The 20,930-nt window shown below is 36.3% G+C and overlaps 3 protein-coding genes across 4 annotated transcripts; 1 reads left to right on the forward strand and 2 right to left on the reverse strand.

Moving 5' to 3' along the window:
- Positions 1-124: 124 nt before the first annotated feature.
- On the reverse strand, positions 125-3,279 carry LOC113698381 (uncharacterized). Its single transcript, XM_027218190.2, has 4 exons — positions 3,071-3,279; positions 2,068-2,239; positions 626-742; positions 125-533 (listed from the first exon to the last, which is right to left on the reverse strand). The coding sequence occupies exons 1-4, from the start codon at positions 3,181-3,183 to the stop codon at positions 411-413; spliced, it is 525 nt and encodes a 174-aa protein (XP_027073991.1). The 5' UTR covers positions 3,184-3,279; the 3' UTR covers positions 125-410.
- Positions 3,280-6,498: 3,219 nt separating this feature from the next.
- On the forward strand, positions 6,499-14,556 carry LOC113699045 (mechanosensitive ion channel protein 2, chloroplastic-like). Of its 2 annotated transcripts, none has more exons than XM_027219091.2 (14): positions 6,499-6,636; positions 7,076-7,266; positions 7,382-7,441; positions 8,219-8,376; positions 9,358-9,481; positions 9,571-9,668; positions 9,762-9,875; positions 10,274-10,334; positions 11,210-11,359; positions 11,520-11,630; positions 11,923-12,090; positions 12,203-12,316; positions 12,759-12,815; positions 13,256-14,556. In XM_027219091.2, the coding sequence occupies exons 2-14, from the start codon at positions 7,189-7,191 to the stop codon at positions 14,234-14,236; spliced, it is 2,274 nt and encodes a 757-aa protein (XP_027074892.1). In that variant the 5' UTR covers positions 6,499-6,636; positions 7,076-7,188; the 3' UTR covers positions 14,237-14,556. The 2 variants fall into 2 exon arrangements, with proteins under 2 accessions (XP_027074892.1, XP_071913842.1); XM_072057741.1 differs by lacking the exon at positions 6,499-6,636 and adding an exon at positions 6,774-6,911 and having other exon boundaries at positions 13,256-14,361.
- A 1,339-nt stretch (positions 14,557-15,895) lies between these two features.
- On the reverse strand, positions 15,896-20,855 carry LOC113699973 (O-fucosyltransferase 31). The gene is made up of 10 exons (XM_027220354.2): positions 20,310-20,855; positions 18,983-19,045; positions 18,822-18,903; positions 18,587-18,657; positions 18,374-18,462; positions 18,048-18,251; positions 17,474-17,744; positions 17,111-17,338; positions 16,792-16,989; positions 15,896-16,444 (listed from the first exon to the last, which is right to left on the reverse strand). Exons 1-10 carry the CDS (start codon positions 20,436-20,438, stop codon positions 16,235-16,237), a joined length of 1,545 nt encoding a protein of 514 aa, XP_027076155.2. The 5' UTR covers positions 20,439-20,855; the 3' UTR covers positions 15,896-16,234.
- Between the last annotated feature and the right edge of the window lie 75 nt (positions 20,856-20,930).

A 20,930-nucleotide genomic window follows, 5' to 3' on the forward strand; every position in this document is an offset into this window, starting at 1 on the left:
AAAAGCTTGTTATAAAGATACTAAAATTTATTGCTTGTTTATATCAAATGCCTGAAAAAATATGACAGAACTTTGAAAGAAAAATGTTCATTTTGATCAAGCTCTGATCAAATTCCAAACACAGTTTAAGCCGGTACCAACAGGATTTAAGCCTTGAGCCTTTTTCAATTCAATGTCAAATAAATTGAACCTGTCCTATGTGAACGGTTGATGCAGCCTCAAGAATTCTGTAGTCAGTATCTTATGCTCTACACATTCTACTTATTATCAAAATACTAATCTAGATAACTAACTAGGGTGGTGATTCATGTTCAGACAAATTAGTTTGAAGTAACAAATGTCAGCTTCACTGAACAAGTCGCCGCAACTGCAGAGACGGGATGTCTTAGCTCTGGGATGAATAAGGAAAATCACTTTGTCTTTTTTGTTCCATATGAACTTGATTCTTGGGAGAATTCAACAAGTCCTTGCCTGAGAGCTTCTAGTGTAACTCCGTTATACACTAAAATACTCGTGACACCCATTCTTGAGACCTGAATAACAATTTTATGAGTTAGAAAGCAGTGTAATGCATCATGCACATTTGACCATTCAGAGTTAATTAGCATGTGAGGAGGACTCTTACCGCTTCTATGTTTCGATCCTCATCATCAAAGAACAGCATTGCATCAAATGGAATTCCAGTCTTCCGTTGAATTTTCTGCAGATGCTGTGTCTTGTGAGTCCAACTAGAAAAAATCTCCTGCATGAAAAGAAGAAAAGAATTACGAGAAAATATTGATACTTTTGTTCATAAGTAAGACATGCGTCAAGATCAAGGATTAACTAAGGCCTAGAGGTAAATGGCCTGGTTTTCTTTATCTTTCTACCCTTCTCCTTGCCATTTCTTTTCTCAAAAAGAAGGAAGACACAACGTAAGAGAAAAGGAACCCAAAGCCATTGCACCCCTTTGTAATCAGATCCTGATACAAAGTATGACTTCAACAAGCTACTGTATAGGATACACATTCAAACTACTAAGGCATGCGGCAGGGAGTACGCATGGTTGTCAACTCAGACCATCTGAATGTTAGGATACATATGGTGGATTATCGTACAAATACTCTAAAACTATGAGCAAACAAATGCATGCAGAAAGTGTAGATGTATTTAACATCAGGAAAGAATATACTAGTCTGTGTTCCCATGCTAGCATGTTGCAAATTGCTGATGAAAATGTTTCCCAGTGTGCAATGAGGATTGCGAATATAATTTGCAGGTATATTCTGATAGAGTACCTCCGGACCATGCGTCTGGGGAGATGTAGAAATTACTTTTCTCAGTAGGACAGCATGACTACTTGGGCTAAACAAAAATTTCTCCAGCACTTAAATAGTTAAGAATTCATGTCAGAGACAATTTTTATGACAAAGAAAACAAACTTTTATGACTTCCATTCCAGAGACAACATGATTATACTGTAATTGGAAATTTGTATCTTCTGGTGGGGGTAACATGCGTTCAACACTTAAAAATAAGTTTTTCAACAGGGGAGATGAAATTTGTAGCTCTTATTGTGTTTCTCAAATTTCATTTCGTAAGAGGTTTATAAATAGGATTCCTCCTGCATCCACCTCAGGAGTTCATTTAACTGCATCAATAGAACTTGGAGATTGCAAGACAGAAGTTGATAGTAGCCTCTTTGGAGCCAAGGGTGATATATAGACATCAGAATTACCACGAGGGGTATAGTTCTTGTTGCATTTCTCCTGTCTTCCTTTCTTAAGTGAGTGCAGGAAGTGGAGACATTCAGACCTTATTCCTTATCTAACTTAGATAGGCCATACAATCACGCACAAGTTCCAAACTCCCCTTTATAGTTTTGCTTCTGGGATGCTATTGTACATAATACTTTAAAACTTTTACTCCTAGAATCATTCAAAGCAAAAACTATAAATATGTTCAGCTGAGGCCAAGTAAAAACATTACTTCTGTAAAGTAAGGACATGGAAAAGAAAATAAGCAGTTACCATTATAGGCTGAAAGAAGCCAAAATGCGAAGGAAAAATGCATTTTCAGTTGGCTTACCTCGGCAACAAAGATGGATCTTATACCCAATTTCTCAAGAAATGTCGTAGCTATGTCACGAGCTGGAGATCTTGAAGCAATGGCAACATCAATTCCTCGACCCTTAAGAGCTTGAATTATTCCTCTTGCATGAGGGTACAAATTTGGGGAATCACTCTCATAGCAGCACTCACTAAGAAGTCACAAACTATTAGTGCCATGAATGACCAACGAGTAAGATTACACCAAACAAAAGGTCAACCAGCATCATCTATATATGTGTTGTTATCCAGCATTGCAATTCAATGGGCCAATAAACTGCTAACAACTGATTGCATATTTGATTTTAAAATCCCAATATTCTTCTCCAAGCAGTCAAATTCTTACTCATCTTATTTGGTTACTCGATCTACTTGCTGAACATTTTTCGTTATACATAGCCATTCACTATACACCCATCTGAAGAATTTGCTGATTTGATCAAAACCAGACAGTGGTAAAGTGAGGGTCCAGACATCAATTTGATTGCTCTCTACTCTACCCACGTAAGCTAGTACATAGGGCTACAAAATGGAAGAGCTAAATGCACAAAGAATTGTAGATAATGAACCTGACAAGCATAAAAAGCTCTTTTTTTTAAAAATTTCTTTCCTCATTCTGCAATACGAAGCAATCTCTAGAACTAACATAAAAACAATCAACTACAATTTGTAAATGACTATGCATAAAAAGAAATGAATTGGAAAGAACAAATTTTGAATAGGCAGGGCAATGCTTCACTACCACGGACATTTTGATTAGCATATGCATGCACTGCAACTATCAATTACAAAGAGAAAAACCTACCAAAAAGATTAAAAAAAAAATTAGACATAGGACACTAAACCACAATCCAAACAAATCCGAAGTTTAAGCTGGAATGAATTTTAAGCTGAAAAAGGTCTTTTTTTTTGGCGAAAGAAGTTTGTATTGATGGATGTGAATAACAAGAAGGGTGTGGTTTAAACAGAAAACATATATATACCAGTAAAAAGGCCAGAGAGTGTAATCAAGATCGAAGACAACAAGGCGGGGAAGTTTCTGATGAAGTCCCAGGATTTGGTCTGCCTCTTCTTTCACTTTCTTGTCATCCGCCATTGCTATCTTCTCTGCCCGCTTCGCGTGCCCAGAGGAAAGAGACAGAAAAGTGGCTTATTTGATCAATGTTTGGTGGCGTGCTGTGGAGGCGGTTTTGTTGGTTGATATTTGACTATATTCATTCTCATTGGTTGAAGTTTCCAACATTTTAGGCTACTGTCTATACTATAGCAATGATTTTTTTTAATATTTTTTTTGGCACTCTTTATTACCCCAAAAAAGGGTAGTAATTTATATTCTTTTTAATATTTTCTCTGTTTTTCAGCTGTTTTTTTTTTTTTTGTCAAATGTCAACTTCTATATATTCTGTTTTTCAGCTGTCGCATAACTTGCATTTAGTGTTTCTTGTGTCCTTCCTTGTTCTTATCTTAGCACTTCTTTAATAGTGCGGTATCTAGATTACGAATACTTTTTTTTTTTGTTAAGAATACATTTAATTATAACTTGTGACGGATATTTTACATACGTGCAAGCTAAAAAATACCGAATTACACCCGTTCACTGCAAGTATACAGATCAACTAGTAGTTTAGGGTATATATCAGGTCGATCCCACAAGGAAGAGTGAACAATTACCGGTATTACTAAAGCTTCTCTATTATTTAGACTATCAATAAATTATAACAAATTTAACCTACTGAAATTATACAAAATAACAAATAAAAACTCCTTAGGTTGTGGTATCCCTAACTACTCATGCAAGTGCTATTTTTGGATCATTGAGTACTACATCTAAGCTAGTTATGGTGTAATTTCCTTATGCATTTGAAACCTACTTTCGTAGTGAATCAATTATACTCATAACTAATCCATACCTATTCTCATGGTTATGAAATTAGCTACAAGTTTATTTTTTCAATGAAATTACATGAAATTAATCACCAAAACCCCATAGGTGCACCTCTACTCTCGTGAGTGTACTCCCCATGTTTAGCACTTATTGAACTAATGTTAAATCTCAATTTTCATTGCAGAAATAACACCTTAAATAATCACAATTAATGGTACCAGATTAATCATGATTTAAAGAACTAAAATGCTAAATAACTTGCTCAAATACTAGCAATCAAATAGCCAAATAATAAATACTAACAATCATAGGAAGTTCAACCAAACCCAAGGCATAAACTTTAGAGACACATAAATAACACAAAATCCAGAACTTGCATATTAACTAAATTTGGAATCAAGTACAAAAGATAAAGAGTTGGAAAGGAATGTAACCCATGTCACTTGAGCTCATCACCTTGACTTCTTCATCTCCATCTTGATCCTAGTCTAGCAATATACAAGAATGGATGAACTACACTAGCTAAACTATCCTACACAAAGGAAATGGAAGAACTACATTTCTGCACTTCAAGCTCTTTCCCCCGTATGTCTTTTTTTTCTCTTCCCAAATGTCTCTGCATATAAGCTGATGAAAATCTCCTTTCTAGTCCAAAATTTCTGCTCTAATGATTCTCAAATCTCCATTTGTTAAGGAAGTCAAAAACAATGACTTTTGACTTGGAATAAGCCATATTGTGTGCTCTTTTTGTCTTCTGAAGCATGTGCACCGAATTCACTTGCAACTTATAGCTGGAAAGTAGTCTGAACACAAAAGAATTGACTGAACAAATTGCAGAATTTCGGCCAGAAAACGCGCCTACACAAAACGCGGTTACAAGTCACGTTTTGTGCACTCGCGTATTCACTTTGGCCTTACTTTATCTGCGATTTTCTCTATCATCAAGGCCGAACTGGCTTTTGTGAAAAACACAAAAGTTGTAGCTCTTTGAGTTAGCTTTTCAATGCTTCAAGAATCATCCAAATCTGATCTTTGTAGCCTGAGATATGATCCAAATACTAAACACTGGTCAGAGCTCTGTTTTCCACTTTGGACAGCTGAGTTGAATTTCGGTATGTCAACTTTTGGGCTATGAAAACGGCTGAATTGTACTTTGATGTCTTCATACCAAATGTAGATCTCTTTCTTAGCTTTAAATTGGTATAAAGATCACCTCAATCCGATCAGTATAGCTCCAGATATAGTCAAAATCCTGAAGAGTGTCAAAACTGTCTTGACTTGCATTTCCTTACTTAAACGTTTTTCACTTCATTTTTCTTTTTACCACTTTGAATTCATCACCAAATCTCTATTTTTCACTTCAATTGACATCCTTTGGTGGTTAAATCATCATTCCTGCATAAAAATGAAGTTTTACCTATTAAAATCAATAGAAATGCAATATTAGCCACTTTTACCAAAAATGTATATTTTTACCAAAACCTTAGTTATTTTAATTATAAAACTAAATAATCAAACCAAATTAACTAATAAAATGCACTTAAAAATACGTAAAATAAATCCTTATCAACTTGTTTTTTGTTAAGAATAATTAAAGCATAACTTGTTTTTTGTTCCTTGTTTTAAAATCCAATTTGAACCGATCGATCGGATCGATTGAACCATCGATTGGCCTGTTTTTCGATCTAGATTAAGTTTAAAAACTAGTTATCATCAATTTTACATTAAACTAGTTGAATCACTTAGTTCAACCATTGAACTGTTGAACTGAAATGGTTTTGTGACAATGGTTGAACTGAAATGATCTTGTGAGAACTAGTCAGTTCAACATCCAACATTAATTAAACCAACAATTTTGAATTTAGTCAATTAATCTCATCAATGACATTTCAAATTTAATAGTTTATCAATTACCCATGCATAATTATCTTCAATTAATTAGACAATTTAACAATTATTGTCTTATTCTATTCATTTATCTCTCTCCTCCATAATTATATATTAACTATTGTCTAACATTTATGACATATAATTGGCTATATTAATTTTTTTTTAAATCTTGAATGCATGTCATTTATTTGTTAATGTCTTTTAAGTTTTTTATTTTTTCATATAAACTAGTACTCATATAATTTAGAGAAATTAAAAATATATGAAATAATACTATTTAAATACCTTTAACTTATAAAAGCTATTTTTGAGTTTCAAACAAATAATACTGGGTTTGTTTGAATAGTGTATTATTTGAGATATTATTTGGAATAATTACTGTAATACTTTTTGTGATATGATGTATGCGAGATAAAAAAATAGTTGGAAATATAAAAAGGTGGGTTGGGAAATGTGTATAAACAAACTCACAACTACTTAGAAGAATAAAATGAGAATTCAAATGATTATATTAAACAGTATGTAACCACAAGTCCTCCTGCGCTGGTACCCACATAAACTATAAGGAAAATTCTCCAATTTCCACTTGGCAAGAATATGCCCAGGCATTACCGCGGGACCCACTCAACCCGGAGTAATATTCACGGCCTCATTAAGAAAAAGGGGGGAAAAAAAAAAGATTCACGGCCTCCCCCGCCATCTGACTCCTATTTTCTCCGCCGGAGACACCTTACAACCACCCCTTTCATTAACTCCACAGCTATCTAGTGCCAGGTACCAACCGACGTCGTTTTTTCCCCCTCTTTTAGTTTTACTTCAATTATAGTGCAAAAAAGTTATAAGTTAGTTATTTTTTCTTCAATTAAATTTCTTCTTGTTCAAGGATTAGATTAATTACTAACTACGGAAATGTTTATTGACCATCAATAAGGATTTCCCTACTTTTTTATTGGAGGAAATAAAACCCTAGGTTCATATTTGGCTTTTTTTTCTTGTAAGTGATTATTTTTCTTTCTGTGTCTGACTGACAAACCTTCTTGAGAGAACAGGTAGGGAAAACTGTTGTAAATGACCGAGAAGTATTTTTGGATATGTGCGGAATGTTGTGGTTTATGGTTTTGAGGCATTTTTATGGGAAATTGAATAAATTTCAGATTGATGATGGGTTGAAGGTGGAATTATTGATGGATTTATTCTCTGTGGTCTTTTGCAGGTTATTGGGAAAAGGGGCTGTGAAGATTTATTCATTGAATACTGAGGATTTGTTAATAAAGACGGATCGTTTTTATGCTGCCTGTTTTTCAAAGTTTTTAGATTTGATCACTAATGGCTGCTGCTGGTTCTTTGCAACTTTCCCATGAATTGGAAATTTGCAGGAACCATGTATGCAATAAGCAGTCGCTGGTACAGATGCTTATTTTCAGTCACCGTTATAGTTTGATCTAACTTTGTTTTTTATTTTATTTTATTTTTAATTTTTTCCTCTTACGGATAATAGTATCAATGTGCTCTGCTGCAGAATGTAACTGGAGGATGCAAAACTTACTTTCTTGGCAGCAATTTTACATCACTTATTTTGGTACTGTTTTCTTGCTTTTGCGAATTTACTCTATGCTTTGCTTTATTGGTGGTGTTACCTGTTGGAGTTGAATGTGTAGGTTCATCAAAGGGGGCGTTTTGTCTAGGATCATTTGTATGTTACAATGTTTGAATACTACAAAGATGGATTTAGCAATTTAGTTATGATTTCTATGTTGGTTTATACTGGTGAGCTTACTTGGGGATTGACTTCTATTCAATTCTTCCTGTGGACTTTAGTTTTGACTGTGCTAGGAGCGTCATTGACAGAGTTGGAAAGAAACTAGAATGCAATTTTGATGTAATGATTTCTTTCTTAAGGAGAATTATTTGATCCCTGACTTGATTTGCTTTTCTACTTGCTCCTATTGCTAAACCTTCTTACCATAGCCAAAAAAAAAATTGAAAAGAAAAAAATAAAGAACAAGAAGAAGGAGAAGTTTGGCTTAATTTGGGTCAGCAGATTTATAAACTCTGTTTTAAATTAAGCTTTGGGTACTGTTCTGTTGAACTTATCGAGCTGCCTAATCTGACTCTTGATATCCTCCTTCTCGCTGGGATATATTCTCTATAACTCAAGGGGAGATTTTATTGGTATCTCATTGAAACCCATGCTATATGCAATTTGAATTTTGGGGGTTATAAGCTGCTATAATTAATTTTTGGTACAGCATTCTATCTTTGTGGTTTGCATGGTTTTGTTTATTTGCATGATGAAATTTGAGATACTTCTCCATGCCATGAGCAGACCTGACAGTCTCCCTTTTTTGCCTTCCAGAGGCGAAATTCTTGGACTCCTCAACTTTCGACCAGATTACGTTGGCAGACTAACTCTCTCCCTTACAAATACTATCAGTTCAAGTGTTACTCTTCACTAAGTCCTGGCCCCTCCTTTGACATTTCCACGGTTAAGAATGTTGCCTTAACACTAACAAGGTAATTGTTGGATTTGGGCTTCATTTCATGTTTGCCTTGAAGTCCAAATTTATGCATGTGTTGTAGACTTTTTTTTTCCTGCATATGCTATCATCTGTTCAGGAAATTCTGATAATTGATAACTGTTTGCATGCATATGCTATCATCTATTCAGGTAGAAGAATGAGAAATTCGTAAAATTCAAATAGAAAGGGAGTCGGATTCATCAATGTAGCCTTAACTACTTGACATAAATGAAAATGTAGTATGATTGATAGATCAATCATTGGCTAAATCCTAATGTGGTTCCAAAGAACATTGCTTGGCGGTAATTGAGGCAGGTTGTGTGAAATATACATATTATTTTTGGGACCTTAGTCTCTTAACTACATGCTTATTAATTGAAATAGGAGCATCAATTTTAGATTTGTTAGGGCACTCTATCATTATCCATAAAATCTGATCTTTACCTTCGTTTTCACCTAGATTTGGTATGAACAGCGTGAAGGTATGGGAACTGAACATGCAAGTAAAATTGGAAAATGAATGCAACTCAGAGTCATGGTCACTTTATTTGTTTATGGAGCTAGCAGTACTTCAGGCTCAATTGCAAAAATTTTTAGCCATGGTACCAGATCTGTAGTCAGCTGTGACAAAAATTGTTACTTAAAAACATATCGAGTAAATGTTGATACTGAAGTGTTCCTTTGAGTCTATTATACATTGTCTCATATTCCATTGTGTTGAGTTTTTACTTGAGCTGTTGCTTTTTAGTGCTTCTGGATGGTTGTGTGTTTTTTGAAAAAGTGCTTCTAAGTTTCTAGAAGATTCATTAGTTACAGTTTGGTTCAAAGTATATTTGGATGAAATTGAAAAATTGGATATTGCACACTGGAAAAAGTTTGATAAATGTCACCCCATTTCTAAATGGCTGTTAGTTTTCCACCATGTCTTTTATTGCTTTTTTTTTCCTCACTATTTTTGTTTAAACTTGACAAGCAGGTCATGCAACAACTTACTGGGTAGTCCTTTGGTGAATAAGCTGTTTCCTGCAGTAGGTATAGTTATTTTTACATTATGGGGTCTTGGGCCACTCATGCGGCAAAGCAGAAATATATTTCTTCATGTATGCACTCATCTCTACCTTCCTTTCACAAAATTCTTTCTTCTGTTTGTGCTGTCCTGTTGTTAATTATAAATTCCATGATCTTGCAGAAGAGTGATAATAGTTGGCAAAAGAGTAGCACGTGTTATGTTTTGACCTCTTATCTTCAACCATTTCTGCTATGGATAGGGGCTTTACTTGTCTGCAGGTTAGTATATTCATTTGGAAGATGAACTATCATTTGATGAGATTAACAATCATGTGACTTGGCATATTCTGAATATATTGACTTTGTCTACAGAGCATTGGATCCAGTAGTTCTTCCAACTGAAGCTAGTCGAATTGTCAAGCAACGGCTGTTAAATTTTGTAAGATCATTGTCAACAGTTTTGGCATTTGCCTATTGTTTATCAAGGTGAGTGATGTTCGTTGCAGCTCTAGTTTATCTGAAAATTTTCTTAATTGCTCTAAATGTGTCGATATAAATTTCTGGCCCACTTCTGGGACTTTGTAGAGTTGATGATATTGGTTCTTCTTGAGCTTCATTGGACCATAGTTTAAGATCTGTGTTGAATCACTTTACATTTTTAGTCAATTTACCTAAATTCTAGTAATTATGTGTAAAAATTTGTGTATTATGTTTTTGTAGAACTGAATTTTAACTTCTTTTGGCACCATTCTCTTGCTTTCTAAGGTGCCAGTTATTTTTCTTTCTTGTTTTATCTTGTATTGGATTTCCAATTCAGGTCAAACTGACACTACATTTGTGATGGCTTCTTATGGAACTAAGCAGCTATTGATAATTTTTTGCAGTGTTATTCAGCAAGCACAGAAGTTTTTTATGGAGACAAATGAACCTGCTGATACTAGAAATGTATGTACATATGATATTTATTGCAACATGCTTCAATTTTACTTTTAAATCCTCTCAAAGACAAATTAGCAAACATTACTAGAACAGCATGGATTTTACTCTTTTAGTTCTTGTAGTGATTGAATTTACCGGACCAAAATTTCATCACAACTGAGGCTATTTCTCTTCTATATTTCTACAGTTCCGGTTGTGGATATCTAAAAAAATTAGTAGTCATATTTTTGAGAATCCTCTAAAATTTTGCTCAACTTTGTGTTGTCCGACTTGATGTGCTCGTGATTTTTTTTTCCCCTTCATTCATCAAATCATCCATGTTACTCCTGTTGTTTGGTAATCAAATCTCATGTAGCTTTCTTATAGTGCATAGAGTTTAGGTGCCATCAATCTAGACAAGTCTTGAGGTACAACTTGAACAAGTGGAATTTTTATTCGTGCACCTAAGTAACATCTCCTGCTGCACATTCTCTGTAGCATGCCTTTCCTCCTAGGCAGGTTGGTTGAATTGAATACTAATAGGCAGAAATCACAAGATGCTAGTCAATCATCATGTACTCTAACTAAATCACTATGCAGGAAATGTATCCATATTTTTTCTGATGCCAGTTATTGCATTGATTATGCTTTTGTCAGTTTATTAGGCTTTTCCTGCTGGAGCATGGTTTTTTAGTTTTCTAAATACGATCTGGTTGTATCATGTGCTTGTATCCTCTTTAGTCTTGCACTCTATTATTTTCATTCGAGGAGACGGAATGAGCTTTTCTGATGTCTGCTTATAAGAATTTTTAATGAAGAATACAGGAACCAAGAACAAATGGAGGCAGCATTTGTAGTTGTCTTGGTGATGTAAACTATTAGGATTTCTTGCTTATTTGCAGATGGGCTTCCAGTTTGCGGGAAAAGCTGTATACACTGCCGTATGGGTTGCTGCTGCCTCATTGTTCATGGAGTTGCTGGGTTTCTCAACCCAGAAATATCTCACTGCTGGAGGGCTTGGTACTGTCTTGCTAACACTTGCTGGTCGTGAGGTATGATTTAGATGTCTTTTTTTCTCAAGCGTTTATCCTTTTTCTAGTTGCAATTTCTTTACTTGGTCCAGGGATCTTGGTAGATTTACACATATTTAAAACATGATTTTATGCTTCTTGTGTACTTCATTTGAATTGTTTCTGCTGTTACTATGCTCAGATCTTCACCAACTTTCTTTCAAGTGCAATGATTCATGCGACACGGCCATTTGTTGTGAATGAATGGATTCAGACAAAGATTGAAGGCTATGAAGTTTCTGGTACTGTCGAGGTTGGTATTTTGGTTCTCTGCAACTTCTCCCGCTGTATTTTACTACTTCTAGGTGAAGAAGGGTTGAAGGAGAGTATCGAGAGAGAAAATATTTCTGTTCTGAGATTTTTTTTTTTTATTTTATGGACGGACTACAGAGTGCTGTAGATGCACCTTAAATTTTTCCGAAGTTGATTTATGAAATTGTATTTTTGGGAAGAGAAAATACTCCCAGAACTTTCTTGGTTTTCTTTTTGCAGACTTTAGTAAATTTTTCCTTTTTATCTGTATTTACGTCTTTGACATTTTGCAGCATGTGGGGTGGTGGTCACCAACAATTATAAGGGGTGATGATCGCGAAGCTGTTCATATTCCGAACCACAAGTTTACAGTCAATGTTGTCAGAAATTTAAGTCAAAAAACTCATTGGCGGATAAAAACTCATCTAGGCATCAGTCACTTGGATGTGAACAAAGTCAACGTGAGGCCAGATTCTGGTTATACTTACCTTGGAATGGACCAAACTTTTGAATTTTGGTGTTGTTTTCTAAACTTTGACAATTGACATTTCTCTTCTTTTTTTTTTTGGGCAGAGCATTGTTGCTGACATGCGCAAAGTTTTGGCAAAAAATCCCCAAGTTGAACAACAGAAGTTGCACAGAAGAGTATTTCTGGAAAATATTAATCCAGAAAACCAGGCCTTGTTGGTCAGTTTTAACTCTTGAATTCTTACTTGCTGTATGTGTTTGTTCAGTTTATGCAACTGCTAGATCTAAGGTCGCTTAACATGATTATAAGGATTAACGGATGTGTCTGTACTTCGTCTATTAGCCAATAAAAGTTCTGACTGCATATGGTCTTGCATTCAATTGACTTTTCCTCCATGCCTATTAAGATGAGAACTTCCCATTCCTTTTCTGTTCAGATGTTGTTCTGTTTTAACACTTAAAGAATCTGGCACCTTTTTGCTCATTGATAAACCAAAAATTTACTACCTTCCCATATCAAGTCCTGCTGACATTGTGGCAAGAGGTTGAAAATACTTAAATACTCATGTTTTCTGTTATTTGAAGCTTTTGTGTTCACCAGGACTCTTTCAATTTTATAGATTTTGAAAACTTTAATTGATCTATCATCTCCATTTTGCAGATCTTTGTCTCATGCTTCGTGAAAACCTCTCATTTTGAAGAGTACCTATGTGTGAAGGTGAGACGAAAATTTTGTCAGAATTCCATTTAGTCAATACTGGGTCAAAGTGGTGCGGTATTGTTCTATTGATGCACTGTTATTTAAAATACAAGCATGAGGATTATTGAATTTCTTGTTACTCACAGTTGAGCTCTGGCATTGATGGAAGGCATGAGATACATGTTAGGGAACTGAATATACAGAAAAGATAAGCAAATAGCTTGATTAGTTACAATACAACTGTGCTAGTAAACTGCAGCTGCTTTTAAAAGTCATCTCCTGCAGTAATGTTTGGTTGTGTGACTGAACATAGCTCAGCTATTTACCTTTAATGCATTTATTAACTAAAAACGTAAGCAGAAGTTGTTCCAACTTGACTCCAAATGGGAGTACATCATGTTCTAAGTTGGAAATATGCAAAGATCAGCTAACTTGGTTTCATTTTTCATGAGAAACAGGAGACTATAATGTTGGATTTGCTTAAAGTCATCCGGCATCACCGAGCTCGACTTGCCACTCCAATCCGTACAGTTCAAAAAATATACAACGATGCTGATATGGAAAATATACCATATGGGGATTCCTTCTTTGACAGGGGGACAGCACCAAAGCGTCCATTGCTTTTCATTGAGCCCCCTTATAAAATCATCAATGGAGAAGAAAGGAAGAAAATAGATGGTCGATCAGTTCGCGGAAGTGGTGGAGAGGATGGCAAGGCTACAGTGAGGCGAATACCAGATACTAAGGCTGAGGGTAGAGGTGGAACAAATCAAGGTTCTGATTCTAAATCTAAAGAGGCACCTTCATTTAAGGCAAAAGAGACATCAGCATCTGATTTGCAAGCTGATACCAAGGTTGGAGAAATGTCGAATCCTGATTCCAAAGAGGGGGTCTCGAAAGTTGAAGCAAAGCCTTCTGCGGATCCAAAAGTCAGTGATAAATTTCAAGTCAAAACGTCATCAGCTGGAACAAAGAGTGAAAGCAAGTCAACTGAATTGCCTACTGTTGACTCAAAGTTGTCAGCTGATAGCAAAATTTCCAACAAAAGCCATCCTGCAAAAGCTGTCCAGGGCGGTCCTATGGGCAATGCTGCTGGAAATGCATCAACTTACTTACCAGAGCATGGAGGCGAGAAACCAGCTACCACATCCTCTACCAAGCAATTGAAGCAAGAAGATGATAGGCCACCCCATTCACAGCCATCTTCAACAAAACCTGTCATGGAAGAGAATATTGTTCTCGGCGTTGCTTTACAGGGCTCAAAGAGAACGCTTCCAATTGAAGAAGGCATGGTTCCCCAACCAAATTCTTCGGAACTGAAGGAACTGGCTAAATGTCACAGTGGCAACGGTACTCCATTGGTAGACAAGGACAAAAAGGAGATTGTACAATCAGAGAGTGCTAAGTCCGCTTCTGATCAGTTGGATCAGCAAGAGTAATGGGCTTTTGATTGCTCTATTGTTGGCTTAATCAACAGAAGTTGCAAAGCCCTCCTTTGTATGAGGCTACATTTCTCATTGACTTGTTAGTCGCTATAGCAAGATTAAACATTTTGTTCTGTGTAGATCACTAGTAGGGAACTCGTTGCAGTTATCCAGTCGCTTGTATATACTAAACAGTATTCGGATCAAGAGAGAGAATAGAAAAAATACTTAAAAGTGAAATAATAGAGAACAACTATACATCAGTGTGAATATTTTTGCTATTTCATTGATGTCAGCTGCTGGTTTTGCAATGGTATGTTCAAGAATTAGCACGATGCTGCGTCCTATTGCTGTCTTTTTATTTTTATTTTTTTTGAATTATTATCTTTTGGCTTTAATCCTGTGAAGTGGAAGCGATAGGCACTTGCTTCTTCTCCCAGCATTGTCTTGATAATTTGACTTGAGCAACTTACCCCCCCAGCTTTTCCATTGATATTCCTCTCTCTCTGTACCTGGTATCTGGCATCAATTTTTGTGTTCGTTCATTCGTCATTGTGTTAATTTAGAATTGTAGATCAATGATAGATGTTGTCTTATGAGGACATGCTTTTCACCTACAATTTGTGCTAGCAAGGCACTGAAACATGGAGCTGCATCAACAAACGAGACTGCTGCACACACCTTATGACAGAAAACTATGAGAGCATTTAAAAAAAAAAAAAATACACTCCAGGTCTTTAATTTAATGTCTTCAATGATCACAGCCTTCTTCATCCTCTTGTATGCCAGCTACAATCGGAGAGTTTCATTAGATTCCTCGACTTCAAATCTCTGTTCCAGCCTTGTTCCCTAGATGATTTGACTGAGAATGGTGCCCCGTGAAAGGATGCCTTTATTTAGCTGTTGCTCATCTGATGTAGGGACGTCTGCTCCTCCTCTTTATATAGTACATGTTTTGATAACTATTTATACAACTATTTTCCTTTTTTATTTAAAAAAAAAAAATAACTACGCTGCACATCTTCCTTTTCTTTTGGTTTAGCTCAAAATTTCTATTTGTTTATTGCTTTACTTATTGGTCAATCATTATAACAAATCTTCTCTGTTAAACCCTTAAATGGAGTTTATAAAATTTAGCAGCAACAACGCGTACACATCACAAATAGCTTTTCGCATGTAACAATAATAATGTAAAGACAAAAAAAAAAAGGAGCATCGAACTGCGAACTTCTTAGTATTATAGTTCTACCAACCTTTTTCAAAGGGTAACTCATCATCAATTTCTCAGCCGACAAAACTTTCCGCTTGTTTTTCAGGTCACGGAGGGCTAAAAGCATAGATGCAACACATGCATAAAAAATAAGCAAGCAAAAAAGGTTTAATGATTATGATTAATCATTAGTTCCTTTGCTTTGCTGTTCCCATTTTCTCAACGAGATTTTCAAGAATCATGTGAAAACTAGGAATGGATCTAGCTTTTTCCAAAATTACTATTCTTTTTCTCGACAAACCATTAAGTTTAAAGGACCTTCTTGATGAATGTACAATCCAGGTTGGCAAGAAAAGCACATCTCACCAGCAAGAATGGTCCATAATTCTAGGCCTTATGTCATTTCAATCAATGCTGAACTGTCGTGGGCCTATGACAATTTCCTTGATGAGCTGTGTGTTCCCTTGGACAAAAAAATCAATCACATAAATGAATGGTAGCATGATACAAGAGAGCTTTTTGTCTTTGATAGGCTATTCAAGATTCTGCTATCAATTCTGACCAAACAGAGCACAACCCCACATTCTACTAAAGTCTCTCTCACTCCCTATCATATATATCTCACAAGTGAAAATAACACGAATGGCTGTATGGATTATACCAGAGGAGGGGTCGCACTTTATTCCCACTAATCACTTATTCCTTCTAACATCAGCCAACACAGCTAATAGATGCATGTACACTAGAGGGCAGGCATCAGTGGCAGCTAATTCTTCAATCCAAGAACACTAGAAGCAGTAGTATTATGCTTGGCACATGCAATCAGGAGCAGGATAGGTATAAAGGGACTGCTCTTTTTTGCGTAGTCTGATAATCCCTTGTCTATTTTTATGGCCTTCAATTATTGCCTCTTGGAACTCAGGCCAAGTCAGGTTTTTGTTTAGGAAGAGAGGGCCTAACAATGCCATGTTAGGCCTTATGGTCTTCATATTGATATAAGTTCGATGTCCCACCTGTACAATTTCAACATTTTATTAGAATCAGAGTGTATTGGAAGAACTTAAAAAGGACAGAATCAGCAGAAATAGCAGATTTTGAACGTTATCAGACAAAAAATGAAAGCTGTAATAAAAGTTGCAAGTAAATTCCTCAACTAAACTGCACTTTCCTATAATAAGAATGACCTCAGGTAGTAATTATAGACTTAGATTCTGCAAGTAAATTTTGGCCGAAACTACTTTTCAACAAATTCCATGGAAACTACTTTTAACCCACCCTCTCCTGCAAAGGAAATATCTCTAATAAAGAATTTTGGTCACAGAAGCGAAATTATATAGTGGCAATTAGCTGTACATCTTACCATGGCATTGTGCATATTTCCTGGAGAAGCAGAAACAAATATATCGCTATGCATGCTGACATAGTAATCAACCGCAGCTAATAAGGAAGCTTTTCCTTTAATCTTGACTCTTTCCTCTGAAGACGCAAGGCTCTTCTTATCTTCCATAAGCGGGAACAAGCTTCGTAGGGTTGAAATCCTGGCTTCGCCACCATAGACCTGGAAAGGATGATACGGCTAACTTCAGAAACCATGGATGAATACTTTTGTAAAGTAAATCTAAGCTTTCAAGCGGTAATTATAATGTTTAGTATATTATGATGGCTCCAATAATACAAACCTTATGGGACGCCAGATATAGGCGGGTATTGTTGTCAAATCCCAAAGCTGCAAGCACAAGTCCAATCTCTTCTGGTGTCAATGGGCACCGCCCCTGGCTTCTCAACTCCTCATCAGTAAATTGAGAATTCAAGACCCTTCCTTGCCATATTACTTGGCGATACTTTGCCAAAGCCAGTTTTTCAGCCTTGCCCCCTCCAAAATGACAAGCTGAATGAGCAGCCATATCCTACAAAAGTAAGCCGGTCAAGGAGGAGTGAAGACATGGAATGCAATGCAGAGACATCCTCGGCCAAAAAGATATGTTGCAAACTATTATCTGATAAAGATGTTAATCTCTATTTGCCTGAAGATTCAACGATACCTTATCAAACCGAAGATGTAGGACAACAAACTTCCCTGCTGCCTGGTCGTCTCTAGAACCACTAACCTCCCTGATGTAGTTATCACCCACCATCTCATTCCTGCTAGGGGAATACCTTAGGCGACTGACAAGAGCGTCTCCAAGAGCTCTGATGTGAGGCACAAAAACTAAGGCTTGAAAGTTCACTTTGCAGCGCAAGCGTTGGACTTCCATAGGCATGTTGTCAAAGTCCAATCGGTGAGAAAATGGAGCAATTGCGGCAACCCCGTAGCTGACGATTTTCAGCAATGCTTCAGTGTGTCAGTGGAGGTTCTTAAAGCAAGTGACGGCTACTTATACAACTAATAGGTCAGAAAACAAATTGAACACAAGTATCCAAATGGGCAGACTTTTTGTTCCCAATTCTTCTAAAAATCAGGGGAACAAAATATATCCAGTTTCAAACAAATCATATAAGAATTGCATAGTTCAAACCTTAATGAACTAACAATTTACAATAAACAGCATTCTTTGGTGATAAAAAATCCATTTGTTGCTCTAATTTTCAAAGAAAAACTTCAAGTTTTTCACCAACCTTTGCAGGACAGGCAAGACATTCTCCAGATACCAATGAGCTGAAGCACGAACAGGAGCTGTTTTAATTCTGGTAGATCGAATGGCTGCAGCATAATACTCCCGAGTGCTCCATGAGTATTCATCAGGCAACTCCTTAACTACACGAATATCATCTTTAAGTACGCTGATGAAGTGATCCACATCAAAGATTTCCATAAATGTGCTGCAAGAAGAATGCAGAGAGTGTGGGCCATTTCATCTAAATAGTTCATAGCAACACTACTGCAAAAATCTCCAAAAAAAAAAAGAACAAATTTACAGCAAAAGCAATTTCTTTAGAAGGACCTTGAATCTTGCCAAACAGGGTTGACTTCCAGATAAGGGATAACAAGGGTTGCATTCAGAATTTTTGCAACAGCAACAGCATCACAAATCTGTTCTAGACAACAAAAAAAGTATTAGGGAATATGCAAATCCCAGAAAAAAAAAAATTTGTAGTTGCATAAGTTGTGCTTTTTGTTTTTGCACTGAGCTAGTGAGATAACTGTTAAAGCTTACCCCCATTCTCTGCTGATTCAGTCCGCCATCTAGGAACACCTGAATGTAACCTTCTGATGATTCAGGCAATCCTGGTTTTAAAAACAAAAATTATGAAGTCCATCAAGGAAGATCAACGGAATAATCTTTATATACGTATTGCATGCCACAAATTTAAATCTCACCCCTAAACAAATATCTTAAATAATGTACAGCTACTTCAAAATTCTGTCAAAAAACCCTTTTCACCACTTACTTGATGCCATGCCCGAGACTTTGCACGTTTTCCATTCTTGTTTAGGCAATGGTGTCCATAATTCAGACTGCTGCTCAAGTGACTAAACAAGAAAGGACATAAAATACTAAATAAACATTTCTAGTAAGAGAAATTTTCAAGTATACTTAGTAAAGGCTTACAGTTTCACGCTGCAAAGCACCCTTGAGTAGACGTGAATGCCTAGGTTTTGGAGTATTCCACTCCTGCAGAAAGAAATTAAGTAATGAATAAGTGAATTTCAATTGGTTTAAACATCCAAGTACAAACACTGAGCTAACTAAAACAGGTTAATATGCAAATATGGCCATCACTCCATAATTCCGAACATAATCTAGGTTTGATGTGAATTTAAATATCACTTAGCAAACAACTCTATACTATGGCATACCCTATTGATCTAGTTGCTTTAGAGATGTGCCAAAGGACACAGGCATGCGTACTAGGATTAAGCTAAGTCTTTTTCAATGTCATTTGGTAACAATTATCTAATTATGCCATCAAAGGAAAAGCTATAGGACATTACCAGCAGAATTACGTCATTTCAAGCCAAGCAACAACTAGTTCACCCCTTCATGCTTTGCCAACTTAGCTCGGAAACTCATTATACTTCTCCTAAACCTATGTTAAGTAACCTACAAAAGAACTAGGCAAATTACTTAAAACATGTTATCCTGGATGACATAATGCTCCGGGGGCTATTGACTAAGGAGGATTTTAGCTAGCAGAGTCTCCCTTTTCCGTAGACCATGTAATACCCCTTAAAACTAAGGGGGAAGACAGAAAGAAAAATGAAAACTCCAACCCAATCCCCCTCCCAAGATAGAACTCATTTCTCATTTTTGAGTACTAATTGTGTCTCCATACCACCACAAATCAGTTGACATTTTACCAATCCCAGCCAAGCACATCCAATTCACCAAATGCATAAGAAAGATTCAGTCAAACACATCAAAATACTTTTGCCCAGAAATCTGATTTGAGTTGCAAATAATCCATTACCATACAGCAACGGGGCAAAATTCCTTCCCTTGAGAACTTTATGACCATAATTAACGACCCTCTTCACGACTTGCCACTTTGGTAATAGAATCCATCAAATTCTTTTAAGTGACAGATATGAATGATAATAGCAGTATCCACAAACAAAGGCTTCACCGAACTTCTGATTAGGTATTCATTCTAAAACCGAGATTTCTACCTACTCGCTCCTAAACTCATAAGCAAATAAACAAACTTCCCTTCTAAAAATTTCACAACACTACATAAACGATCGTGTCTTTTTCACGTAATTATTCCTCCAAAAACAGACAAGGCAAGGCTTGAAAAAACTTCCCTTCAACCACAACTCAACAGAGACCACAATTCAAAAAAGTCTGAACAAGCAATCCACCACTGAGAATAATAAGAATTAGCTTAACAAAAACTACTTTCCCCTACAAATTACATAAAAACTTCAATAGAACATACCGAAATAACGGATGGTGAAGCATGGCTCAAAGGGGCAAAAAGACTAGGAAATAAAATAGGAAGAAGCAACACAAAAAGAATAGGCATAGCTCCTCTTCTGTTGTTCTGACGAGGGGGATAGCGTCCCATATGAGCAGTGGCTTTGCTCAAGCAAGCTCAAGACTTGATTTTGATAAATAAGGAACCACCAAGTCACAATCTTGAACCGCTACCCAAGTGATTCTCATGGAGGGGAGCCACAGTAAAGAGGGGCCATTATCATTACCAACCTCAGCGAGAGCAGCAGCTGTGGTTAAAGCATCTCACATGGGCACCTCTCTCCACATCTCTCTTTTTGTGTATATTGAAGGGAAAAACCCACAAATCTTAAAGGCACCAGCTGCCAAAAAAATATATTGAGTTCCTCTCCTTTTTGCTTGTGCCTAATGATAGTGATAAACGTTTATACGTAAATGGCGTCCTCTTCAGGTTGAGAGTCCAGCCTCCCAACGGATAGATTTATAATTTGTTACAACAACAAAGACTAGTTCTGCTGCTATTTCCACTAGATTCTGTCATATGGGTTGGGAGTGAAAACCGAAAAGTGAAAAAAACAGCCCACCGAACTTTGGAGGGTACGTG

Source organism: Coffea arabica, chromosome 7c, assembly GCF_036785885.1.
Source record: "Coffea arabica cultivar ET-39 chromosome 7c, Coffea Arabica ET-39 HiFi, whole genome shotgun sequence".
NCBI lineage: Eukaryota > Viridiplantae > Streptophyta > Magnoliopsida > Gentianales > Rubiaceae > Coffea > Coffea arabica.